The 23,129-nt window shown below is 32.4% G+C and overlaps 1 protein-coding gene across 1 annotated transcript; it reads left to right on the top strand.

The window, feature by feature from the left end:
• The first annotated feature begins 4,176 nt into the window (after positions 1–4,176).
• On the top strand, positions 4,177–22,795 carry LOC134257550 (low-density lipoprotein receptor-related protein 8-like). Its single transcript, XM_062740151.1, has 22 exons — positions 4,177–4,203; positions 4,737–4,828; positions 4,990–5,056; positions 6,129–6,151; positions 12,136–12,190; positions 12,756–12,784; positions 12,910–12,964; positions 13,679–13,701; positions 14,161–14,215; positions 14,557–14,579; positions 15,060–15,114; positions 15,514–15,536; positions 16,005–16,059; positions 16,454–16,479; positions 17,587–17,641; positions 19,369–19,391; positions 19,538–19,592; positions 20,016–20,038; positions 20,181–20,235; positions 22,219–22,241; positions 22,459–22,512; positions 22,685–22,795. The coding sequence occupies exons 2-22, from the start codon at positions 4,739–4,741 to the stop codon at positions 22,694–22,696; spliced, it is 879 nt and encodes a 292-aa protein (XP_062596135.1). The 5' UTR covers positions 4,177–4,203; positions 4,737–4,738; the 3' UTR covers positions 22,697–22,795.
• Positions 22,796–23,129: the final 334 nt, after the last annotated feature.

Below are 23,129 nucleotides of genomic sequence, written 5' to 3'. Positions count from 1 at the left end.
TCCGTGAATAATTTACCCTATCTCGCTGAAGTTTCGCTAGCTCTCGCCAGAGCCACTGTCAGAGCTACTCTGAACTCATCAGGTTTTGTAAGGTACAGAACACCGAAAAATAAAAGGTTCCGAACACATTAGTAGGGTTGACCGTGTTGGGTCTGCAAAGTCAGGGAACACCTTATATTGTTTTATTGTGAACAAGAACAGAGGCTATAGTCTACACTTCTATATTTTTGAAATAAAATAACCAGATTCAGTTCTTTATAACAAATATGATATTTTAAGAGAATAGTGCAGTAAATTAGATAAGAATCATACGTTCAGACACTCCAAATATATAATTATAAATGAGAAACATCTGGTTATTTCTGTTACTTATTAATACTTTATTTAATTATCAATGCTCCCTAAAATAGAAAAAAAAAGATCTTATTTAAGATATTAAAAATTAATAAAACCTAAAAAAAAAATCAAAACGAAAATATTAAAAATATATTTCTGTGACCCGTAAATCAAGAACAGGAGAAGATTTAAGGAAGAGTTTAGACATTACATGGACTTGATTAGATACAGGAATTTCCAAATTAATTTAGAAAAATCGTAGATCTGCATGTCGATTATGTAATATGTCAAACCTGCAAGTGGAACTCATGATGTATCAAAATTAATTCAAGGGTCGTTTTAGTTTTTGCAGATCGAATAAGGTATAAAAGACAGCAATTTCTCAGTATGTGAAACATCGTGGAATCTATAAGAAAAAGGTAACGTTTTAACGCTACGTCCTTACTATATAGATGTAGTTTAATAACTGACATCACTATTTTGTTAAGGTAGGGAAATATCTTATTTGCATGAATAATCCGTTTATTAGTCTAAAAAGACATCATTTGCATCAATTTGTTCGGAGGGAAGGGATACAATTTTTAAGCAACCGATAAAATAAGAGACTACATACTATAGAATTATTTATATTTTCTCCAATTTATTCTTTGTCGGAAATACCACGGAGGGAATTCGAAGGGATACAGTCTTTAAGCAACCGATAAAATAAGAGACTACATACTAATTAGAATTATTTATATTTTCTCCAATTTATTCTTTGTCGGAAATACCACATTATAATATGATGAAAACTTAAATTTTCAAAGTTAATGAATTTAGTCTCTGTTCTAAAATTGTTTATCTTTTGCTCGTTCGTAATTGACTAACTTTTGTTTCAGAAGATAATTGAAAGAATATGACTTTTTGAATTCATATGGCACATTTAATACAACTAAAGGAGCTTGATCGTGATTGTATATAACATGTCAAAAGTTGCAATATTCGATTTTTTCCATTTGTTTTAAATAATTTATCTTTTGTTTAGTTTAATTTTCTATTTGATTTCTATATATTTTCATTTGCATCTTATAATTTATAGTATAGCAAAATCTTTATTTGTATTAATTTATTATAATAATTTTCCATTCTTATTCTGTATTTTCCCATTATTTTGTGTTGTTCATGTACAAGTTTACATTGCTTCAATTCCACATCCTTTTTTTCTGTTAATAATGCTTTACATGTACGTAATTTATTTTCGTTCGATTATTTGAATGTTGCTGAGAGATATACATAATAGTAAGGGAGCATTGTACAATGTAACAACGCACTTTGAAAAATTACGCACTTTGAAAAAAAATTTCAAAGTGCGTTAAATTTGGGACCAACGCTTTGAAAAAATAAAATTTCTTTTACAAAGTGCGTTAATATCGATCATATTAACACAATTAAAAAAATTGTATTGTTGATATTCTTGCAAATCTAAGGTATGATAAATAATTGAACCTGTTTGAAAACTCTTCGGTGATGAGGTCACTATAGGATGTGAAAGTGAGCAATTTTGATTTTTTCAAACTTTGAAAATTCTTTCTCTCTTAAATGTTTTACTGTACTTAATTTTTCCATTTTGCATGCATTTTATGTAAAATAAAATTTATTGAAAGTTTTCAACGTCATACCAGTTATGCAAATACATATATTTGGTTGTAGCAAAGGCATCGTCAACGTACCGGGTGGGGGTCTTAGGCACACAAATGTTTTGCAAAGATATACATTATACACATGTATAAGCATTGAAAATTGGGGCTTACCTTTTGGGGGTGGAGTGGGGCGGGGGATGGGTTCCACTTTCAATTTGCTACCAACGGCTATGTACAATGTATAAGAAAAAAGAGTTGGCCTGAGAGACCTTCTACTCATCTTCTCCTTGATCCCAATGAGGTTAAATGGGTACATGTAAATTTAAAAAGTTTTTCGAAAGATATAATTAATACAAATTGATTCTCTCAATTACTAAAATCTTAGTCTATGGTTATTGTTTTACACCTATTTTTTTCAAAGTGCGTTAAATATTCCCATGGTAAAAAATGTTTATGTACACCCTTAACGCACTTTGAATTTTTTTTTAAAGTGCGTTGATTTTTCCCAATTTTAACGCACTTTGAAAAAAATTTTCAATGTACGTAATATTTTCAAAGTGCGTTGCCACAGAGTATATCGAAAATGAATTACACAAGTGATTTAAGGCTTGGTATGGGTTCTACTTCTATCTAATAGAAATTAGCTACATGTACATTTATTAAGTTCTATAAAATCCATATGATGATGTCATTATTTCTTATTACACGGAAAAAAGAATTCAACCTTCGGCACAAGCCTTTTTTAATTTTTTACAGAAATATGTATGACGAGAAGCAAAATATTCCAATCATCTATGTTTCATGCAATGCTTATTAAATATCAGCTCAATTGAAAATATTTCTAAAGAGTTAATTTTGATTTGAATCCATGGTAAAAGGGATAGCTATAACTAGCATGTAGATTAAGAAAAATCATCAATTTGACACTTTTTTTGGAGTTTGCAAGCCTATTAAAGTCCCTACTTCAGGCGGGAAATCTTCAGTTCTTGAAGTTCTAACACCATTAAGTCAACTGAATGGTAAACTGAAAGGTCTGGAACAGTCACTAAATGATATATGCCATTCAGTCACCTATCAGCAGATATTCAGTCACCTGTCAGTAGACTTCAATTCTGTCACGTATCAGTAGTCATTCAGTCACCTGTCAGTAGACATTCAGTCACCTATCAGTAGACTTTCAATGACCTTTCAGTCACCTTTTGGTATACTTTCAATGACATTTCGGTCAACTTTCAGTAGACTCTCAATGACCTTTCAGTTACATATCAGTAGACTTTCAATGACCTTTCATTCACCTATCAATAGACTGTCAGTGATCTTTCAGTCACCTATCAGTAGACTTTCAATGACCTTTCAGTCACCTTTCAGTAGATTTTCGGTGACCTTTCAGTCAACGGATTGACAGAGTTCATCCTGTATAACTCTTACTGGATATTGGTATCATTCTTTGAATATTGCCGCTTCCTGTACTTTCAAAAGAATTCGGCAGAGGGATGGAGGTGGTACGGTCAATAATAAAACTCCATTTTCCTACACTTTCTGTGTTTTTATTGAGCAAATATCCGAACCTTCTTGGATATGTGAATGTTTCCTAAAGTGAATTCCTCTTCTTTTTTAATAATTTGTATCATTTAATACAAAGCAGATGGAGAAATATCCTGTGTTTCAGAAAAGTCGCCATGCAGTTTTAACAATCCCTTGGTAATATAAACATGGCTTAAATAAGCTTTCTATTTTCAATAGCAGTAATTTTAAACATCCGAAGACAACAGAAAGCATATAAAATTAATGGGAGGCTATCCATGAATATCATTAGAAAGCAGGGTGTATTGTCATTTAATAAAATAGTTATGTTAAATTAAACTTTACTAAATGTTAAATTCCACTTTTAGTGTATGTCATGAACCCAATATTTTTAGTTAAAATATTGTTTCTTAACAAAATTTTTTTCTCAATTATATAAGAGAACATTATTGTATTAAAAATGAACAAAGAAGAGATATTTAATTCTAAAAATGTAGCATATATTATGATAGTCCCTGTATATGCATATTTCTTGAAATGCTTCCTATATTTTAATTTTTCTCATTTTCACATTTGGTAAGGTTGTCACATAAAGATACAAAATAAAACATTTTTTTTTAAAATGTCACCATATTTTCACTAATCCTCAATAATCTTCCTTTGAAAGAGGGTGTGGCCGTTCATTTAAATGACTTGAATTCCCCTGACACAAGGATCGTTTGTGGTTAGTTTGCTTGAAATCAGCCAAGTGGTTCTGGAGAAGAAGTCGAAAATGTTCAAGGTTTACAGACAACACACGAATGCTGACGCACGACAGAAAAAAATGTGATTAAAGAATCATTTCTCGAACGGGGCGTAGAACAACGTACAATAAATCAATCATTCTCAGTTGAACTTTCAGGTCACTTTGGTAAATAAAAACCATGATGGGATGGTAAAGAAAATTTACCCTGGAGCCGATGTTTTTTTTTCTTTATTTAGATTGGTAAAGAACAATATCGTCATGATATACATGTACATGGGCTATAACATGGCATGGACACTGCATATACATGTATTACTGAGAGCGGAACTAAAAGTCACTTTCTTTGACACACCTCTTTAAAATTGTTTCAGTTAGCTCATTTGCATCGGAATCGCCCATACCTTAGCTTTAGCTAACTATTACTGTAATAGACGGAATAAATTATAATGTTCATAATAAGTTATCTATTATATTTTACCTGTACTTCATCCTTATAAATCTCTTTAAAATAGAGATGTGGTATTTGGTTATCGCCTTGTTCTTGGGATCCACTGTTAGTGTCTTTGGACAACGACAACAAATCTCCGGGATACCATGTGTAAACGTAAGTAAAAAGTTTCGCTTGATTTCCTGTTATAGTCCCGTTGTCAACATGTGCAGAAACAAATGACCTATAAAATGACTTATTCACTAAGTTTTATCTTTTATAAGTTTCATATTGTGTAATTTTTTTATGATAATGAGGTACCGTTTATAATTTTATAGATTTTGGGTCAATCTACGTGTCCACGTGGTCAGCGCTGTGTGAATAATTTTTGTCGGTCGGAAGATGGTAAGTTAAATAATCGTGCAATCGGTCGATTGCCTCCTTGCAAATGGACTTTGCTACTTGAAAACACATTCAAATATTTTTTTCATGGTAAGATCAGGAAAATGATTGTAATAACATATTTCGAAGATTCGTGACATATATCGAAAAAATATTGCATCAAACAATTCTCAACGTGTATTCGTTGAAAAAAAGCAAAAATTTTAGCTATTTTTTTTTTTAAGATTTATTTAAGAATTCCAGTAAAAACAGTTGTTACATCTTTCAATACTGAAAGCTTATATTTACTTAGCGTTCCAAAGTGTAATAATATTTAAACACACTCTTCAGTAAAAACGTTAATTTTTTTGACAATCCTAGGCTCCAGATTCAAAATATCACTTGAGAATGACACATGCATTGCTCTTTATATCTGAATTTGTTTTGCATCAAAAATAATCTTCCTCCTTCGGAATAAGACATACTTTTAATATGCACAATCACAGCTAAATGGCATTGGGATCTCATGCCTTGTGATAAAATATTATTTAGTCAGTTATTTAAAAACTGTACTTATCTTTAATTGTTCGCTAAATTAACAATTACAAGTATAAGAATCTTTTGATTATAAACAACCTTTACCTGAGACAGTCCAAGAAGTAGACAATGCTTACTTAGTACAATGGATGAGAAAAAGTTCTGAGAGATATACATTATGAACACAATTTGGTAAATGTTTTAAGTAGGTTATAGGCCCTAAACTGTCCATTCTGTGAGAAAAAGAACAATTGTCGGGCCTAAAGGCCCTCTAATAGTCCTTTCCTCTCACAGAATGGACAGTTTTTGGCCTGTAACCTTTACGTAGAACAGACAACATCTAATATCTACACCTACAAATTCTTGCTCCTACTTGTTATATAGGAGCAGAACAATAATGTTGTGGAAGTTTTTATTGGAAGAGAACATATTTTCTTTAGGGATAAAATATTTGTTAACCAATGTATGACTTTATTTTCAATAATTACCAACGACTTATTACCATTTGTAGTTGTTCTAATACAATGTTTAATGTAGTTTTTTTTTTTTTCAATTTTAGGAGATCAACAATTTTGCTCCTGGGTAACTCTTCTTTTTAAATTCATACGATTTGTCAAGATTGTAGCACTCATAGAAAACACATCTGAACCGTATAGTGGTTTATTTGAAACTCAACAAGTATATAACATAACGTTATAGCAACGTCTATGACGTCATAGTACTATGACGTCATAGTTCGGTAAATGTCATTAATATTATTGCATTAAAATGTAAATAGAAAAGTATTACTGTCTATAATTCATGACATTCTCCGGCCCACAAAAGTATAGAATAAAGTCTTTGGACTGAAAATATCAGACGCGGTTTTTTTTAGCTAAAAAATGCATTGATTTCTTTTTAAAAAGTTATTTACAATGTCATATCAAAAATTAGATTATTTCACTTAGAATGACTGGAAATCTGCTCAATAGCTTTCAGTTTTGCCTCACGATCCTTTGTCGGTATTGAATGTTTGTCATCATCCCCAGAATTTAATTCTAATGGATACAGTTTTGTAATTGGCCTAGAAGTTATACCATTCCTGGTCTTTAATAAAACAGATCTTATAAGTCCATCTTGGCCGGAAATAAGCTCCTCAATCTTTGCCAGTTTCCACAGATTTCTTGGGTTGAATTCATCAAAAATTTGAACGATGTCTCCGGTCTTGATATTTTGTTTGCTTTCTCCGTGGCTGCGATGATATTCTCTTAAGGAGGTTAAGTATTCCTTTCTCCAACGTTGCCAAAAGTGTTGAATGACTTTTTGTTGAATATTGTAAGTTTCATTCGCAGATACATGGTTCAAATCAGTTGTTCCATTTTCTTCACTGGAACTCCCAGGATAAGGTAATGACTTGATTTTCCTTCCATATAGTAGATGAGAGGGTGTTAGGGGATCTTCGTCCAATGGGTCGGCTGATGCATAGGTCAGAGGACGGTCATTCAAAATGCATTCAATTTCTACGATGATTGTGTTCAGGACATCTAAATTTACAAAGGATCGCCCTAGTACTTTCCTTAAGCAGTTCTTTGTAAGTCCTATTAGTCGTTCCCAGAAGCCTCCGTACCAGGGTGCTCTCTTAGGTATGAATTTCCATCTTGTACCATGGGTGTTTAAGGTTTCTTGAAGACTGTGTGAAGATGTTAACTTTTTGATTTCCTTAGAAGAAGCAACATATGTGGTTGCGTTGTCAGATATCATAATTTTTGGAAGTGATTTCCTGCTGGAAAATCTCCGAAAGGCTAGAATAAATTGTTCTTCAGTGAGGTCTGTTACCAGTTCCAGATGGACAGCTCTTGTACTAGCACAAGTGAAAAGACATATGTATACTTTGCCTTCCTGTCCATTCTTTTTTCGTATCTTCAGGGCACCAGTGAAATCCACACCAGTTACAGTAAAAGGAGGTTCTTCTCTCATCTGTCTTTAGGTAACGGTGGTGCTTCTGGAATGGGATAAGGTTTTCCCATGATTTTTCTACATGTAATGCATTTTCGCAATACAGATTTTACACTCTGACGAATTCTTTGTATCCAGTAATTCTGTCTCAACAATGTGACTGTACTATTGACTCCTGAGTGCAAATTTCTTCTATGTGCATCTAAAACAATCAAAGTGGTCAGTGGATCTTTGGTTGCTAGGAGTATTGGATGCTTTGCTGTTTTGCTGATTGGTGCATTGTGTATTCTCCCTCCACATCGGATCAGATCCTCATTGTCTAAGTATAATTTCAGCTGTTTTGATAGACAATGTTTAGATTTTCCATCTTTTTGTAGTTCTACAAAAATATCTGGATAGTTTTCTTGTTGAGCATTTTTAATCCACATCAGGGAGCTGTGTTCAATTTCTGAGACAGTCAGCGGACCTGTAACTTTCTGTCCTTTGGAACAATTTTGTATGAATCTTAGGACATAAGAAGTAACGTTTAACAAATTTCTGTAATTGTTAAACTTCGAGATGTCAATAATTTCTGAAATTTTTTGTTCTCTGGGATCAGGCTGTACATCTTTCTTGTCTTGTGAGTCCTCCTCCTGGTATCCACATTTCTCAGATTCTGTTATGTTTGCAAGAACATGACTTTCGGTTTTGTCATATATGGGCCACATGTTTTTGTCAGTAATCCAAGTTGGTCCTTTTGACCACAATTCGTTCTTCCTAAATTTGTCAAAGTCAGCACCGCGAGATAAAATATCAGCAGGATTTGAGGCTGTTGGACAGTACCTCCATTTGTACTGTTCAGTTAACTTCTTGATTTCTTGTATTCTGTTTCTCACAAATGTGCCCAAAGTTTTTGTTGTTTCCAACCAGCTCAGGACAATTTGACTGTCTGTCCATAAGACCGCTTCTGAGAATTGGATGTTTTTCTTGATGAATTCTAATAATCTTGCTCCAAGTAATGCTCCCATCAATTCCAGTTTAGGTATTGTAAGTGTTTTTAATGGCGCAACTCTGTTTTTGGCCATAATAAGTGAACTTTGGTCTCCTGAAACAATGTATGCACATGCTCCATAGGCCTTCATGCTTGCATCACTGAATATGTGTACAGTCGTTTCTGATGGGTTTTCACGGATACACATACGGGGTATTTCCAGGGAGGTGGCATTTTCTGTGTTTTGTGCAATTTCAATCCACTTGTCAGCTAGTTCCTTTGGTAGGTGCTGATCCCATTCTAGGTTCTTTTTCCACAACTCTTGAATAAACATCTTCGCCTTGACAGTTATCGGGCTGATATATCCTAAAGGATCATATATTTTTGAAGATTGTTTTAGCACTTCTCTCTTTGTCAAACTGTTTCTTCCTGTGTTGGCTATTTCTTGTTTTGCAAAGGTTAGAACATCCTCTTTGACGTTCCATTTCATTCCTAGTACTTTGACAATACTGTCCTTGTCAAACACTCCATCCTTCTTAGCATGCTCTTGTAGGATTTCACTGTTTGATCCCCATGATCGAAGGTTAAATCCAGCTTTGGCAAACAAAGTGCGAGAGCAGTTGTAGAATGAAATTAATTCATTTTCTGTTGGAAAACTGGAAATAATGTTGTCAACATAAAGATTTTCTGTTAACTTCTGTGTCCATGTAGATGCGTTCTCCTTTAAATGCTTCATCAGAACAGCATTCAAAATGAAAGGGGAACAAGTAGCTCCGAATAAAACAGATTTAAATCTGTAGTTCACTAACGTTCCGTTAGGATTTGTAGGTTCATCAAACCAGAAGAATCTCGTAACATCTCGGTCTTCCTCTTCTAATCCTACGTTCAAAAATGCTTTTTCTATGTCTGTTGTCACTGCATATCCGTTGAGACGAAATCTCAGTAATATTGACGCAATATCATTCAGTTGTGGTGGGATGTTCATCAAACAATCGTTCAGAGATGCAGCAGTAGGTGTTTCGTGACAGCTACAATCGTATACTATCCTTACAGGAGTTGTAGCTGAATCCTTCTTTACTGGAAAATGTGGTATGAAGTGAACTTTACGATTTGTTGGAACTTCGCTGTCTATCTTTTCTATGAATCCGCGTTTTTCCTGTTCAGCAATTATTTCCCCATATTTGATCAGCATTTCCGGTTCCATTTTGAGGCGATTTATAACACCGACTGTTCTACGGTAAGCTTTATTTTTGTTTAAGGGCAATGCAGGATGGTCCTCTTTCCATGGAAGCTTTACATGGTACCGATTGTCTTGAAATCGTATGGAATCCTTCTGATATGATAGCTGAAAGTTCTGATTACTTGATTCCTCATACTCTTTCTCAGTTCCAATTGCCTCAATCTGCCAAAACTTCTCAATATTGTGCTCCTCCATTTTGTGTGACACCATAACATTCATCATTGATGTGTTGTATTCAAGTGCATGGGATTGTGATCCATATAATGGTCCAGACAGTAAATATCCAAGTTTAGATTTAATGGCAGTTGGACCCTTTCCTCTAATTATCTTATCCTCCACCAAATTCCAGTACTGATCTGCTCCAATAAGTAATTCAATTTGGAATGCCTCCTCTTGTGCAACAGGATGTGCCAATCTCAAATTCCTCAAATACGATAATTTTGCTGCATTTTCTACATGCGTTTTAATTGGAGCTGCTATCTCTGGGACCACTAAGACTTTGACAGGTATTTCTTCTCTCTGTATAGTTTGGACCTTGACTACAGCTGTCTGCAACTTTTGAACTCCTTTCTCTTTTCCTGATTCTCCAAATCCAAGAATGTTGATATTCTCATATCCTGTTGGTGTTAATTCTATCTTGTCAGCCAAACTCCTAGAGATAAATGATCTTTGAGCTCCTTCGTCGAACAGAATATTAGCATCAGTTGTCAGTTTTCCAGATGTGACAGGTGCAACTGCAGTTTGTAACAAAACGTTTGGTTGATCTCTATGTGAAGATGAATGCATCACTGACGTTTCTGCTCTTTCTGTATTTTTTGCTTGAAGTGAAGGGGTACTGTCCTTGTTGCTTTTGACTACCTCACGATTTGAACACAAACTTGTGTGATGTCGTTTTTTGCAGACTTTGCAATTTGATTTGGATTGGCAGTCTGTAACACGATGTCGGCCCAAACAGTTAAAGCATAACTTGTCTCGTTTGACAATTTTCATGCGGTCAGTGCAGTTTTTGTACTTTGTACAATCATTTGAATAATGCGGCTCCTTACAATATGCACAGCATACCTGAGGTTTCCTTGGACTGAAGTTGTGTTGAACTTGCTTATGACTGGACTTTGAATGGGTATAAAAGGTTGATGTTGCGCTTGGTTCTGTTGCATCAATACCTGCTCCAGCTTCTAATATTTCGAGTTCCCTGTAAAGACTGTTTCTCAAATCACCTAGTAACCAATCAGTAGAGCCATGTTCACGTGCCAAATTCTTGCGTATTTCAGTAGGTAATTTGTTCAGAATCACAGGTACTAGAAGAGAACCGTATGTATCTTGAGCTTGTCCGTAGGATTCTAAACCTCTGACGTATGTCTCCACTTGGTCATGAAAATGACGCAGGCTTGTGAGATTATTCTTGGGAGTGGGTAGGTCCAAGAGCGCTTGCATGTAAGACTGAGTTATCTTGTGTTTTTGTCCAAACCTTTCATGTAGAAGCTCAATCGCTCTGTTGTAGTTTGCATGTGTGAGTGCAAATCCTGAAATGGTGTTCGATGCCTCTTCTGCTACTAAAGACTTTAAGTAATTAAACTTTTGAACTTCTGTCAACGTGTTGTTGCTATGAATAGCCGAATCGAATGAATCCCAGAATGACTGCCACTCCAACACATTTCCCTCAAAAATGGGTAAGTTTAATTTCGGAAGTTTGTGAAAGTTACCACTGTTTGGATTTGAATGAATGCTTGTAAGGGACTGATGAGCTCTTGAATTTTCACTGAAATTTTGTCTTGATTGACTATTCTCTTCAATTTGTGAATTTTCATTCTGATTTGAATAAATGTTGGCTGATGGATTCAAATTTGAACGATGAACTATCAGATGTTTCTTAAATTTTCTCATTTTAGAATTAAGATTGAAATTGTACTCATCTGTCTCCAGTATTTCTCTCTCAATGTCCTCCTCTGCTGTTTCTGTTAGAATTTTCTCATCCAGATCTCTAAGAATTTCCTGTTTGTCCGTTAATGTCTCCAAAATAGCCTCAATTTCCTCTGCATCTTCATTTTCTTCATCTAGTCTTTTTAGAAGTCTGGTTACAGCACTTCTCTGTCCTGCTCTTACTGCCTTCAGTTTAGAAGTCATCTCTCCTCTTTCGTCACGGCACCAATGTCAAGATTGTAGCACTCATAGAAAACACATCTGAACCGTATAGTGGTTTATTTGAAACTCAACAAGTATAACATAACGTTATAGCGTCTATGACGTCATAGTAAATGTCATTAATGACGTCATAGTTCGGTAAATGTACATTATATTATTGCATTTTAAAATGGTAAATAGAAAAGTATTACTGTCTATAATTCATTCTACTTATACGGTATATTATTGCTATTGAGTGAGGTCTACGATATAAGATATAAGATTTGCTTTTCGTTTTAGAATAATCCATGCCGTGATCCAAGATATGAGTGTCAAGATGGGAGATGTGTTAGAAGTATGAAATATATTAAAATTTCAGAATGCAGTTTGAAATACTAGTAAAGACAACGTTTTCAGATTTGTTAGAAAATTCAGTCTGTGTTTTTGTTTATCCACAAGAAGGCTAAAGTGCTGATTATTATAAAATATATGGAAAATTCCCAAATACAATGAATGGAATTCTTATAGAAATTAAGTTTTCTATTTGGACACTCTCTAGGGAATTCCTGCATCTTCCAATTTGAGTGAAAACATAATTGTAAAATGTTTTATTGTGAAAGATGTTTTTATTGTAGAATTTATTTTCTATCATTTTTTGCTTATAATTACTGTACACGTACTTTTTTCCATGGGATCATAATTTCACGGAATCTCTATTTCTGTTTAATCCGCTGGTTGAAAATTAAGCAGATATCTTAAGCCTTTCTTTATATGCCATATATTTGTATTAAGTTCGATGGGACAAATTTCCGCGTAAAATTTGTGACTGCGTACATAGCGTAAATTAATACCACGTGGAAAAAAGTACTTCTACAGTATCTTCGATTCATAAGCACTTTCACTGATTTCTTTAATTTCAGGTCAATTACAACAATGTTCTTTGATACCGGTAACTTTAATTTAAAATACTCATTTTCTATCATTTAACAAAAGATCACAAATAAATTATGGTGTTTATCTCAAAATGATTTTCATATTATTCCTACTGAATGAGATTTGTTCTTTGCTAAATAGTATAGGCCGTGTCCTGATCCACGACATGAATGTCAAGGAGGAAGATGCGTTCCAGGTATGAAATACACTGAGACTTTAAAATACGATTAAAAAGATTACACTACATCACTGTTTATCATCAAAAAACGTTCTGCATGTGTAAACAACAAAACGTTTTCGATAGACATAAATTTAGTAAGAGTTATTCCCTGTTGGTCGCCATATTGGAGGTCAACAGGTCCAGATTCCTTCATTATTCAAACAAATTTAACTCGTCATAGTGCGTATTGGGGTGTAGGTAACACTGCTTTTCTCACAAATAACGTTGTTAGAGCTAAATTCATACTTTTAATATTGTAAAGATTTGTTATCGTTTATTTAATAAAATACATCTTTAAAATCGGTTGCTCAAAGAAGAAAATTCACTTGTCTGACCTCCAAGATAAAGGCAAAGGGAAATAACTCGCAGGAAAAATATGTCCCAAGAAACATATTATTAGTGATTATTAATACATATGATGAGAAAATTCCTATTACTCTAATATAAAATTTTGTATATACATGTATCTATAATCTCTTGGGGCATTTTTTTAAATTATCGTAGTTCATGTTAATATACATCAGATAAAAATTCCAATTAGATAACTTTACTGCAAGGAGTAACATTTTCTTTAGATAAATAATATAGCATTTTAGGTATTATATGTTATAATTGTTAATGATAACATACTACTAGCTAATGTGTAATGTGTTTTATAAACTTATTCATGAAGTGTTACTTCCATTTTAGGAAATCAGCAGACTTGTTCCTTCGTAAGTTTTATTGTAAATTCATTTATTCTTCTATTCAGAAGAAAAAAGAAAACTAGTCACAATATATTTCCATTTCTAAATTTCTTTGTCCGTGATAACTCTTTGAAAGTTAGCGGAGTTGATTTCTTGATAATTCTACCGGAATGTAAATAAGGCAGGTCGATAGGTCAGGAGCTAAGGAGGCCTAATATGCATGCAAATGTCGCGTGCGCATCTGTCCCTGTGTCTGACACTAAGGAGGTCAAATATGCATGTAAATCTCGTGCGATTACCTTTGTGTTTGACGTCAGTTGTGATGACTATTGAAATTGGCATGGGAGTCCTCATGTAATTTAAATCTATGTCTACATTTTTATTATACTAAATATACAGTGATTCCTTAAATGATTACGATGTTTTATATATGTAAAACGATTTAAATATTACTCTTATGCAATGATTCTGTTCTCTGTTAAACAGTTGATGCCATGCCGTGATCCACGAGATGTATGTCGAAATCGTAAATGTGTTCGAGGTATGAATTAGATTTAAACTTTCGAAATGCTGTAAGAGATTAAAAAAAACAAGATATTTACCATAAAAAAAACTGTTCTGAACTTCTATACGTGTTACATTTGGTGTATAATGTCGATACTTTCTTACAAATTGTTGCAACTGTCTGTTAAATAATAAGTGCAAACATTTTACTATAATTGGACAATGTTTTAATACAATAGATAATATTTGCTTTGGAGTTAAATGTTAGTTTTCTTCATAATTTATAATTAAATTAATAGGTATTGTCACTTGTGACTCTTTATTACGTACAATGCCTTAATTTCAATGATTAACGGACTGTTTTTTAAATGATTTCAGAAGATCAAGAATATTGTTCTATAGTAAGTTTTCTCTTATTGACAATACCTGTATTCTTCCATATAATGATTTATTTTAAAGAAAAATAGATAGATTGATCGATTGATTGACAATTCATGCTGTTTTACGTGCCGTTTGAGAAATTTTCGCTCAATATAGAGATGTCACCACAAACATGTACGGGTCAAGAATTTCAAATTTAGACCTTTATTCGATACTCAGGACCATTGAGTAGGATGGTTCTCTATAGTGCCAACGCCTACTGTGACACGGGGTCTCGGTTTTTAAGGTCTCAGTGCCAAGTGCTTGAAAAAGAAACAGTTGCTTCCCTTTTTATTGACTAACTCCAGTCGTGGCCGTGATTCGAATGCACAACCTTCCAATCACGGGGCGAGATAAAATAATAAAAGAAAACAAAACACAAGTAAATTTAAATGAACTGTGACTTATATCAAAATTATATTAATATTCCTATTTAATAAGTTTGGTTCTTTGTTAAACAGTATGAGCCATGCCGTGATCCACGAGATGTTTGTCGAAATGGTAGATGTGTTCGAGGTATGAATTACATTGAAACTTTCAAAATGTTGCAAGATATAATAAAAAAGGATTAGAGAATTACCATAACAACTGTTCTGTTCCTCTATACATTTTACATTTAGTACAAATCAATACAAATTATATAATATAAATATTCCTCGCAATAATTGGGTTCACATGTAGGTGTGTGATCTAGATACTTTCTTATAATTTGTTGTATTTGTTTGTTTGTTTTTTTAAATGCAAACATTTTACTAGAATTGGATAATGTTGTAATGCAATAGATGATATTTGATTTGGAGTTAAATTTTAGTTTTCCTCATAATACATGATTAAATTAAAAGATATTGTCAGTGTTGACTCTCTACTACTTACAATGCATAAAATCAATGATTAACGAGTTTTTTTTTATTTCAGACGTTCCAGAATTTTGTTCTCCGGTAAGTAATCTCTTATTGGCAATACTTGTATTCTTCCATAATGATTTATTTCAAACAAAATAGATAATAGATTGATTGATTGATTGGTAATGTATGCAGTTTTACGTGCCTTATGAGAATTTTTCGCGCATGAAGAGATATCACCATATTCTGGTGAAGGACTTCAAATTTAGACCTTTATTCGGTACTCAGGACCATTGAACAGGAGGGTTTTTTTTATCGTACCAAAGCCTACTGTGACACGGAGCCTCAGGTTTTAAGGTCTCAGTGCCAAGCGCTTGGCACAGGAACATTTGCTGCCTTTTTTATTGGCTTACGTAAGTCACGACCGTGTTTCGAATGCACGACCTTCCGATCTCGGGGCGAGCTAAAATGAAAAAGAAAACAAAACACAAGTAAATGAACTATTATTCATATCAAAATTATATTGATATTTCTATCTAATGAGTTTTGTTCTTTGTTAAATAGAGAAGGCCATGCCGTGATCCACGAGATGTATGTCGAAATGGTAGATGTGTTCGAGGTATGAATTTACATCAATTGGATAATAAAAAAAATATTAGAGATTTACCATCAAAAAAATGTTCTGCACTTCTTTACATGTTACATTTCATATAAATCAATACAAATCATATGAATGTTCCTCGCACAAAAAGGGTTGAAATATAAATTAAAGTATACTTTGGAAACTTTATTATTAATTGTTGCAACTGTATGTTATAAATAAGTGCATTTACTTAACTATAAATGGATAAAGTCTTAATGCAATATATGATATTTGCTTTGAAGTTATATTTTAGTTTTCTTTATAATTCATGATTAGATGAATAGATAATGTATTGTCACTTGTGACTAATTACTGCTTACAATGCCTGAAATACATTGATTAACGGCCTGATTATTTTTTTTAATTTCAGAAGATCCAGCTGAATTTTGTTCTCCGGTAAGTTATCTCTTATTTGCAATACTTGTATTCTTTAATTTACGTGTATTTAAAAAAAAAGACCGATTGATTGACAATATATGGTGTCACCATATACTGGTAAAGGGTTTTTTTAAATTTAGAACAGGAGGGTTCTTTGTAGTGCTAACGCCTACTGTGACACGAGATTTCGGTTTATAAGGGCTCATCCGAATGAGCTGCAACTTTTACTTTGTGCAAAGTGCCGAGCGCTTGGCGAAGGAACAGTTGCTACCTATTTTTATCGACTTAGGTCAGTCGCGGTCGTTGATACGAAAACGCGATCTCCAGTAACGTAGCGAGCTAAGGAAAAATAAATCATTTTCAAGAGTAATACGCGAGTTTCGAGATTGTAACTCTCCTGCGATAGAGGCGCAAAAAGTATCCATTTCAACATGGAGGTGGGACAGTTTGTTTATGTATACAAACGTGCATAAATAAATGCACGATGTTTATGGCTTTTAAAATTTATTTAATGTTATAGAAAGATAAAAATGTTAAGCATTGTTGCGTTTATGATTTTATCAAGCTGAATTGTGTATATTTACATATCTAAATTCAATTATAGGGTACTTGAAAACGAAATAAACGTCGTGGTCTTTATAAAAAGTAAAAGATTTTCTTGATTGTACAAACATTCTCTAAAAAGTAAGTGGGTTTTTTGAAGTTATAAGAAGGTAAAAAATCAATGTGTCATTTAGATTGCCGACATGTAATGATCAGATTCATGTTTACCGTATTTATTAGAGGTCCATATATCTCTTCCCTCGTCTGAAAAGTCTCACATCCACTGAATTTTCTTTTTTGTTCCGATTTTTTTGCTTTAAAAATGACACCTTTACTTGAATTCGGTTATTCTCGAGTTGAACAGTGCATCCTTACAATTATTTAGTTACGATAAACCAGTATATCAATGATGCGATATATCCAATAAGAAATATCTGTCCCACCTGTTTTTTACACGGCAACCAAACTCCCCTCCTCAACGAAAGAGCGCACCAATGGAGATAATCTCGAAACTTGCGTATTGAAGTGTTGTTTATATCAAAATTATAACAATATCAGTAAGTTTTGTTCTTTGTTAAATAGAGCAGCCCATGTCGTGATCCACAACATGAATGCCAAGATGGTGTATGTGTTCCAGGTATGAATACGTGAATTTTTTAAAATGCTGTAAAAGATATGAACAAAAATTACAGATATACCAATAAAATCGTTCTGCATAAGTACATACACATTCATTATTAGCACTAGCCGATACACAGGAGGGTTGATCCAAAAGTAATGTCACAGTGTCCATATCCTTTATATTTTGCGTCATATTATCAAATACAAAATGTCGAAAGATGCACGAATATGAATCTAATTAACATTGAAATTTTGATTTAATAATGTTTATTTGAATTTATTTTATAGATGTTTAAAACATAGAGCGTAGGGGGTGTCGCCGCGTCACAACGGAACGTCACGTTTTAAAGAGTATTTTTTCTAAGAAGAAAAAAGACAAACACATTAAAAAGGTTCTAAAAAAAGCAGCTAATCTCCTAATTTTTTAAAAGACAAAGAACAATTCTCGTCATTTTCTAGTCTTTAATTGAAAATAAAATGACAGCACATGTATTTGTGATCATAAATATTATTATTTTACTTTGTTGAATTGAACAAAGGGATTTTCGAAATGGGAAAAAAAACGGCTCGACGAGTTGCAATGCATTATATTTTTTGCTTCAAAATATGGAAATCATCACAAGCGACAGTTACGTTAATCAATCAGACTTATAGAATAAAGAATGTAAACGGTTTCAGTAATTTTGGGCAGGTGATTGGTCACTGAATGATAAGCATAGGAGATAGGAGATCAGACGGAAACCTTCAATGGTGTCTGACGTTGTCGAAATAGACAAACGTATAGAGTGATATGTGAATTTTTAAATTTGTCTTATGCTACTGTCCAAAAAATTTTGACAGCGGGCTTAATTACGAAAAGAGTGAGTGTATAATGGTACCAAGAATTCTTAAAGAAAGTGGAATTGGTTAAAGGGTTTGCGAATCACAATATTTTTAATAAAGAAGGGGAAACGTTTAAAAGTATGACGGTGCATATCCGTCATATGACGTTAAGTTTAGGTGCGGGGACTAGAAAAAACGCATATTGTTTAAAATATGATAATTTGGAAAGTATACATCATATTCCTTTGGATTTTTCAGGTCTGATTTAAAATAAATAAAGCTTCCATCATGTATAATTTTGTTGCTTTACGTCGATATATAGCAATTTTATTAAAGTTGTAACTTTACTTTTGGATCAACCCTCGTAGTTGAGAAAATTCGTTATTACACTAATCTGCAATTTCAGTATAAATTTATGATGGTATTGGGAGATCTTATATAAAATAATTGCATTTGATGGTAATATACAACAGGGAAAAACTTACAACTGAAGAATTTTATAGATACCTGATATGGCGGTGCTCTGTTTGACACAAATAAAAATTTAACGTTGGAATTGAATGGTCATTTATTAATTAATAAGTGACGAAGCAACCAAGATATGTTTTCACATACTTTAAACAATCATCAGTAGATTGTTAAAAATGTTTATGGAGACTGACGTTATCCTGTGCACATGCGCACAGGTGGTGAGACAGGAATAAAGAGGACCTCGCATTTGGGAGAGGCTTGTCAAGTGAATCATAAAAAATAATCAAACAAAAAACCATAAGTATCCATAAAATCCATACAATTTTCTTTTAAAAACATTTAATGTTTTTATTAAAAAAGCTGTCCTCATTATAAATGATAAGATACACGTGTTTACCACGTGTAATACGTTTTATACGCTAATGTATGATGTGCTTTCTTCCATTTCAGTGAATCAGGAGACTTGTTCCTGGGTAACTGTTATTTTAAATTCATGTATATTTCTGTTTATTATAAAGAAAAAAGAAAACCAATCTAAATGATGATATTATATATATGTATCTAAACAATGTTTGAAACATTACTCTTATTCAATGATTCTTTGTTCTTTGTTAAACAGTTGAAGCCATGCCGTGATCCTCGAGATATATGTCAAAATGGTAGATGTGTTAGAGGTATGAATCACATTGAAACTTTTAAAATGTTGTAAGAGATCATATAAAGATAAGAGATTTACGTTTACCATTAAAAACCGTTCTGCACTTGTTTACAAATTATGTGAATGTTCCTTTCACAAAATATGCTGAAATATACATGTATTAATTAAGTAGTATTTATTATATTACATATATTAATTTATTATATCATTTGGGCAACTTCTAAGAAATTGTTGCACCCGTCTGTTATTTATACATGTGCAAACATTTTATTATTTTACTACTGGATAAAATTTTAATGCAAGAAATGAAATTTGCTTTTGAGGTACATGGCAGATTTCTTTATTTATTCATAGCTTAATCATTGATGATTATTTTTGACTCATTCGTACATGTAATATTTTTTAAATACAATGGTTAATGGGATTTTTTTTATTTCAGGAAATCAACCTTGCCAAGAACCGGTAACTATTATTTTAAATACATGTATATATTTTTTATTTTAGAAATAAAAGGGAATATCTTATCACAATTAAAAATTATAAAACCCCTCAAAATGAGTAAAACATGTTTCTTATTTAATGACATTTGATCTTTGTTAAATAGTGGAATCCTTGCACTAATCCAAGAGAAAGATGTCAGAATGGTGTATGTGTTCAAGGTAAGAAATAACATTAAAATGAAACTTTCAATATGTTGTCGTATATGTTGATACAAAGATTATAGATTAATCAACAAAAGAAGATTCTGCATATGTATACAAAGCAAGAATTAATTCTTATAAATATATGTACCGTATATATACAATGCAAATTCTAAGAAAAAATCACAGTAAACCCAAACTGAATTGAAAGATATATTCATTGTCGAATTGGGGCACCTTCTTTGAAATAATTGCACCTCCCTTTTACATACAAGTAGAAACATTTTACTAATTACAATTGCTTGTTAAAACACATCCTACTTACTTGCTGTTTATTTATTATGCTCACTTTCATATTGTTATATCTTATAATATTGTATATATGTTTAGCTATTACTATACTGTATGTAATCTAATGTATCGTATGAAGCAAAAAAATAAATTACTTGAAATTGAACTAACTAATTTGATTACTAGCATATTGCAGTTTTCTTTATAAATCATATCATATTTATTAATTGTGTCAGCGTTAATAAATATTTACTACTATGCAAAATAACCCGTTTAAAATTGGCATAGTAAATCTACGGTGAACTAAATGTTTAATTAAAAATGTGCTCTAGAAGAAACCGCGGCACCGATCCTTAAATGCAATATATTGAAACACGCAACATTCGCAGAATCTGAAAACACCTAATACAGTGTATGCGTTGCCCTTCAAAAATCTATCGATATCGATGTTTTCGCTTTATTGAAATTTTACTTCAAATCATACTTGGCTTTCAAAATCACCATCCTTTTAATACTATTGCATCTATAATCGAGGACAACAAAACGGAAGCCTTCTCAAATTGACGTACAAAAGACATGGAATTTTATTTACTTTTGTACATGAATTTCGTTGATCTTTAAATAACAGTCGTGATAAATAGAATCAAGCCGTAATGTTGAAAAAGGCTTTATTTCAGATTAACTGCGTGTCTGTTCTTTGATTATTTCGGGGTTTGTTCCCAATTTGCTTTAACTGTAATATTGTCTTTATTTTTCTTAATTTGTTATTTTAATTAATAATGCTTTTAACTGTGTAATTAAACATTGTACAAGCAATTCATCAATTGTCAAGGTTTTTTGCTTTTACAATAGTATTTTAAGATACTCCCATTTTGCCTCAGTCTTTCTTAATTTACATTTACATACCTGTATTTCAAAGCTGAGGCAAAAGGGGAATACATCTCGGTTTGTACATGTTCTTAAATTTTAAAATTATCTTGATTTATTCGTTAATGACCTTAAACAATTCCCTATGGAATTATTTGTTCATATTTTCAAAAGTCATAGAACATTCTTTAAATTGAGTACCATTCCTACAAAAGTATCCTCGACATGCCTCTCCAGCTGTTTGGCATATTTTCATTGAATTCCTCTTATTTGACCTTCAACTCTTTATTCTCTCAAATCTCTCAAAACCAGACCACTGGTATATGAGGTACATATGTAAAATACAAACAAAAATAATTGTCAAGGCTTATCAAAAACGAGTACTGAGTATATATATTAAAAAAATGAAGCAAACATATAAATGTAATCAGTTATATATATGAAGGACATACAGTTTTGAAAACTTTCTTAATAAATTTTGACACCTTAGAATACATTTGAATTGCTTTAGATTTAATTTCAATCAGGATTGTTTCCCGGTCGTTTAGATATAGAAAACGCAATGCGTTTGAGAAACTCTTCTTTGATACTGAAAGAGTTTAGTACACAATGCTTGTAGACAATCGATTCAACCCCCTACATCCCTCAAACAGGGGTCAAATAAAGAAGGTCTGACATTACTTAACAATATGCTAACAACATAACAAAACTTTAAAAAATATAAAAAAAAAAAAAAATGAAAAAATTGAAAAATGATAAGACTTATTGCATTGATAATTGTATAATTCGTAATAATTGTGCAATTCGTGCCAATTTAATTTATTTTATTTTCATAAATTTCAGATGACCTACAAGAATGCTATAGAGTGAGTTGAATTAATTATTCTTTGTTCTTAAATCAAGTCAGAAACAGAATTTTCAGGAACTATTCTTATACTTTAGGTTCTTACTGGATATGATTATTTTTCAATTAATTACATTTTAGTTAATGAACTATCTGTGCATCATATTTAATGTATACTAGATTTTGATCATACCGTAAAAATTAAACGCTGGATAATACGATTATTTTTTATTTCACAGGATCGAGATTGTCAATTTTGGCAAAGATGTAGAAATGGAAGATGTCGATTCAGTGTAAGTAAACTACAATTCACCACAATTATAATTTAACTTTAAACTTTTAATTCGGTGGTATGGAAATGCATAATAAAATATCCTTTAAAGTATTATTATATGTATTAGATCTTTTAGAAATACATACTGTAAAATTGTCTTGATATTAATTTCCAAGCTACAATTATTCCAGATTCGTGGATGAGACAGACTCAAAAACACACTAATCACAGAACAAAAAGAATTAGAGACAGAACAAAATCTATGTCTTGAAGAAAAATAAAGAATGTTTGATGCAGTCTGACTCGTTTAGTTGAAGATTTATTTGTATTTATCTCGAAAATGCTGTTGCAAATACAAAGAAAACAAAAACAAAATACGAATTATTAGTTCCATTTTCATTCCCGACGGTTGCTGTTTGTAAAAAAGATGAAGCGGGTCTAAAAAAAAAATTCCTCAAAAGGAGTACCGGTAATTCATGTCTATGACGTATACATGTACATACGTGGGTTGATAGAAAAATACATTAAATTCAAATTTTGGACATAAATCTGTAAAATGCTAACAAATTTGATTTCTGTGTAAATCTATAGGTTCATCGATAGGTGTGGTTTAAGAAATTACATCATGGCTTGTAG

The sequence above is a fragment of the Saccostrea cucullata genome, unplaced genomic scaffold (genome assembly GCF_032062105.1).
Source record: "Saccostrea cucullata isolate Sc308-1 unplaced genomic scaffold, CSIRO_AGI_Scuc_v1 ctg2931, whole genome shotgun sequence".
In the NCBI taxonomy this organism is placed as follows: Eukaryota; Metazoa; Mollusca; class Bivalvia; order Ostreida; family Ostreidae; genus Saccostrea; species Saccostrea cuccullata.
The sequence above is the reverse complement of the archived record's forward strand: the minus strand, read 5'-3'. Positions and strand labels throughout refer to the sequence as shown.